Source organism: Tripterygium wilfordii, unplaced genomic scaffold (genome assembly GCF_013401445.1).
Source record: "Tripterygium wilfordii isolate XIE 37 unplaced genomic scaffold, ASM1340144v1 ctg63, whole genome shotgun sequence".
Lineage (NCBI taxonomy): Eukaryota > Viridiplantae > Streptophyta > Magnoliopsida > Celastrales > Celastraceae > Tripterygium > Tripterygium wilfordii.
Genome location: NW_024056409.1, coordinates 43,269 through 48,705, shown reverse-complemented (window position 1 = coordinate 48,705; position 5,437 = coordinate 43,269). Strand labels below are relative to the sequence as shown.

The window sequence follows — 5,437 nt, the reverse complement described above, 5'->3', positions numbered from 1 at the left end:
GCTATGTAGCTTGTAGCAAGTCTTGTGTCTTCTCCTCTTGTATGGATGGCTATTTATAGGAAAGCCAAGTAGAGATAGTTGAGAGCATCCCTTGATCTTCTCATCTTCACTTGAACTTTGAATTTGAATATAGTTTTTGAAAACAAACTTGATATTCTCCTTTTATAGTGCAACAACCTCTATGCTAACAAACTTGATTTCCTCCATTCAAATGTATCAATCTCTTGTCTTTGAATGTAGACAACATACTTGGCCATGTTCACCCAAGATTTTCATCCATTTAAGTCTCTTGTTGAAGAAATGCAACCACTTGATCATAACAGCTCCATTTTGACTTGAATGAGATCTTTACCAACATGACTTTTGAAATTGGCTTCATCTTCTTTCAAATTTCAGCCAATCAAAGCTCCTTTGAAGATATCTCCTCAACTTCAACTTTGAAAATTTGATTTCAAGGGCTTGAATCTCTCTCTTGGTTATCTCCTCATAAGTTGCAACAAACTTTGATTTTGATCTTCAAAAAATACAGCAACACATCTTGAACCTTGCCACATTCTTGTTCTTGTACACTAAATTTTGAAAATCATGCAACAACCTTGACTTGATTTTGAATTTAGAATTTCGAATCTCCAACTTTGAATTTCGAATCCTCTCTTTAAATTTTGAATGTAGTTTGTTGAAATCTCCACCAAATACTCTCCATAAAGTGCTTGTCTGAAATTGACACAGCTTGTCCTAATTGGACACACCTTGTCTGAAATGAACATTTTCAACATTCACCTTCTAGTGGATTTGCAAGAGTGCTTAGGATTTTCATAGCTTGTCCTAAGTCTTACAAGACTATTCTTGGACAGCCGGATTACTACAACTCTTGTCTTAACCTGAAAAACCTTAAGATATGCTTGTAAGCTCATTTGAGCTTCATGCTTGAACCATAGGTTAGTTGAGTTCAAATAATCATTCAAATAATCAAAATTTGAGCATATAACATCATAATATATATGGACTTATGTACATATAAGTTTCCAGCTCAAACAAATATCATTTAGTCACATAAGCACTCAATTAAGACATATAAACATAATTTTCGGATATGAACTAGGGCACAGCTTTTCAGCTACTAAACGGCGGAATTTGTTATTCATTCCTTCATGCAAAATGTTCCTTATGATGTAATTAATGTCTCTGTAAAAATTCAGCTCATTTAGATGTTATTTGATATAAAAACGATCGTTGAGTTCACAACTAGTTTTAAAACACTTGAATGAAAAACCAATTAAGAGAAGTCTCAAATTCAATCAATTTACCATCAAATTCATCACAAAGATCATGTAATCAAATAGCATAGCATGATACAATCATCAAAACAAAAAATATAGGACCTTTGGTCCAACAATCTCCCCCTTTTTGATGATTACAAAACCTAGCATGTAGAAAGCTATTTGATAATTATTGAATTTGATACCAAACTTGAATGCATGAAATGTACTAAGCCTTTAAGGGCACTAAGCTCACCCCTTATTTCATGCTTCACTCATTCCCATATTTTGTCAAAAAATTATGCACTCTCCTCCTTAACTTACGAACTAATACAACTAATGCACTTTCTACATCATCAATTCTCTCCCCCTTTTTGTTATCAATAAAAAAGGAAGTAGTCAGCCCATGAATGCACAATTTTACACAAATGATGCCATGTAAGTATGTGGGATGAAACTGCATTTTTCAAAACTCAACTATCTTACCCGAAAAGGGTTCTTATGCAATGCTCCCCCTAAAATCATGCATATGATTCACACATCAATTGAAATCACAATAGCATTTGATGCCAACTGTAGCTCACTTTTCAATTAACCATGGAGCATCTATAACATGCTATATATCATTCAAGTTCTTTAAAATAAGTTCAAAAACATATATTTCATCAAACGAGCATAGTGACCAAATATATGGTCCTTGACATTAGTTCCAAAGTTTCCTTTCACATGTGAGAACACAACTCCCCCTTGAATGATGCAGAGAATTAGTCATAACAATTTGATAAAAAAAAATGGGATTAATCAATCAAAGATATCAAGAATTCAATGACATCAACTTTTATGCACAATGTCTCTTTTCGGATTAAACTTACCCAAGTTATAATCTTCAAAGTAAGCCATATTCATTTTGAGTAACCTATACTAAACTCCCATAGATCTCTTTTCAATGCCATTTTTATAGATGGATCATTTTAGACTCAAATTTTAAAACTCTCAAGCAATTCAATCAAAGACATATATATTATCAAAATCATTCTATTTGACACAATGACGTCAACCATTTCATATATGCAATCAATCATTTCATGTAATCAAGCAACTCATGGAATCAAATAGTTCATGCAATGTACCATATTAAAGATAGAATAAGGCTTTAGAGTTGACCATAGGAACCCCTTGTTGATCTAGCTGAAACCTCATAAGATGTATCTTCAAAGGTTTGCTTCTTTTGGGTGTAGTATGGCACTAGCTGATTCTATAGTTTCCATATGCTCTTTTTGTCCACTTTGCATCTTATTTACTTAGCTTGAACACTTGAAGCTTTGAACACCTTGTTCATGTGAATGTTCTCATGGCTTGCATCAATACCTCTCAAGATTGTGGAGCAAGTTTCTTAAAACCTGTTTCTTTTTACTATGCACAAAAGACTTAACCAAGAGTTATACCATTAAAATTTAAGAACAAGACATATCAATATCACTCTTGATCTTAAGAATATGAAATAATGATTATTTTATTATTTTCCTTATATATACAGAATAATCATCACATATATGATTTTCGTTAAATTTCAACCTAGGTAAGCTTCATACCAGATTTCTAGCATGCAAATTTTCTCAAAGTTGACATGCCAATATGACCTAATCTTCTATGTCAATGTAATGCACAATCACTAGAAGCAATCAAACAAGTTAAACTACTACTTAAAGATTCAAAATCAATAACATACACATTGCCACTTCTAGAACCAGCAACTACCAACTCTTTTAACTTATTTTTAATCAAGTATTTGTCCTTTTTGAACTTTACCACAAATCCTTTATCAGCTAGTTGACTAGTGCTAATGAGATTAAATGATAAACCACTCACATACAGCACACCATCTATGGCAAAGGAAGAATTACCTACGGAACCATTTCCAAGAATTCTACCTTTGGAGTTATCTCCAAATGTGATGTTTCCACCATGTTTCTTTTTAGTGAAGGTAGTGAACATGGTTGGATTTCCAGTCATATGCCTAGAACATCCACTATCAAGATACCATTCTCCACTCTTGAATTCTGTTTTTAAGCATACCTTTAAAATAAAATCAATGAAGCTTAGGTATCCAAACCTTGGATCCTTTAGGGTTAGTCACATTAGCAATAATATGCACACCATACATAGATTCAACATAAGCATTTATATCATCATTTCTCATGCCTTTAGGTACCCAATACCTTTTCAATTTAAATACACCTGGCCTTGGGTGTGAAACCCTAGCTCTTAGGAGCTTGGCCCTTTGGGCAGCCACAATAGAGGTTCTACCCATGGCACTTGTGCCACTTAGACTCTCATTTAGCTTCATTGGATCATATCCAATTCCACTCTTATCCAAATAATGCCTTTGAGAAGAAAATAGCAAATCCAATTTTTCAGAACTTGTACAAAATTGTGAGAATTTCATTTCAAGCAATTTGTTCTTTTCATTTAGATTTTCTACTTCAGATTTCAAATTTGTGAGTTTATCAAGCATTTTGGATTCATACTCTTCCCAAGACAGTATTTCACTATCTAACTCTTTTACTCTTTCTTGCATTTCATCAAATTCACGTAACTTTTGTAATTGTAAATCAGTTATGCCTTGACATGTGTGTTCTTTAAGTGCTTCAATTTCCATCACAAGATCATCAATATTACCAGCAAGATCATTACATGTAATATCTAAATCATCATGCTTAGTCTTCAATTCTACACAATCATGCAGATGCACCTTTTCAATTTTCTTTAGTCTAGAAATTTCCTTTTTAGCTAGCTTGTATTTAAGCATTAGAGATTCATGAAATTCACATAATTGAGCATATGCATCAGATAATGAATCAAAACATTGAGATTCAGAAACACTTACTACCTCATCTTGACTAGATGAGACTTCAGCCAATTTTGCCATTAAACACAATTTGGCTGTGTGATCTTCCTCTTCTTCACTTGATGAGCCATCTGAGCTAGTGTTATCCCATGTAGCTTTAAAGGCCTTCTTCTCTTTCTTTCCTTTTCCTTTAAACTTCTTCTTTGAAGGTTTTGGGCATTCAGCAATCAAGTGACCTGTTTTGCCACATCTAAAACATGTTAGTTCATTTTTCTTACCCTTAAAGTTACCCTTTCTCTTGAAGCCTCCTTGCTTCTGAAATTTCATAAACTTTCTGAAATTTCTTGCAATTTGTGTCTCCTCATCTTCATCACTTGAGCTATCCGAATTAGCAGCAAGTGCTATTCCTTTTCTTCTAGGTGTCTCATCCTCTTCTTCATACTTCTTTAGCTCAATCTCATGTGTCATTAAGCTCCCAATGAGTTCCTCCAACTTCAAGGTCTGCAAGTCCTTTGCCTCTTGGATTGCGGTGACTTTGTCTTTCCATGTCTTTGGTAAGCTCCTTAGTACCTTTTGAACTCTATCTGCATTTGAGTACACTTTACCAAGACTTTGCAATTCATTACAAATGGTGGTTAGACGAGCAAACATATCAGAAATGCATTCATTTGGTTTCATCTTAAACAATTCATAGTCATGTACAAGCATATTTATCTTAGTATCCTTTACTTGACTAGTTCCTTCATGTTTAAGCTCTAGCATGCACCAAATTTCCCTAGCACTTTTACAAGTTGAAATATGATCAAATTCAGCTCTAATTAATGCACAATGTAAGATGTTTACAGCTCTATCATTTAGACTAACCAATTTCTTATCTTCCATTGTCCATTCACTTCTTTCTTTATCGACAAGCGTGTCTCCTGATTTCTTCTTAGGCCTATGTGGACCATACTCTATTACATCCCATAAATCTAAGTCAATTGATCTTATAAAAATTCTCATCCTAGTTTTCCAAAAACCATAGTCTTTTCCATTGAAAAATGGAGGTCTGTTCATAGAGAGACCTTCAGCCTCACCATGAGATGTTGTGAATGCCATTTACGCTAGTAGAGTGTTAATTCTAATTTCTAGCTAGTCCTTGCTCCGATACCAATTGTAGGACCTAGGCGACACAAGAGGGGGGGGGGGTGAATTGTGTCCCCAAATTCCAACTGGGAATCCCCTTACTTTTAAACAGAAAATAGACCACAAAAACAAAGACACAAAGTACAGAAGTTGGTCTTTACTAGTATAGCCCTAACCGGTTCAAATCAATTTCAGTTTCAGATGC

The 5,437-nt window shown here is 34.1% G+C and overlaps 1 protein-coding gene across 1 annotated transcript; it reads right to left on the bottom strand.

Moving 5' to 3' along the window:
• Positions 1-2,912: 2,912 nt before the first annotated feature.
• LOC119994964 lies at positions 2,913-5,205 on the bottom strand. Its single transcript, XM_038841302.1, has 2 exons — positions 3,498-5,205; positions 2,913-3,319 (listed from the first exon to the last, which is right to left on the bottom strand). Exons 1-2 carry the CDS (start codon positions 5,203-5,205, stop codon positions 2,913-2,915), a joined length of 2,115 nt encoding a protein of 704 aa, XP_038697230.1.
• Positions 5,206-5,437: the final 232 nt, after the last annotated feature.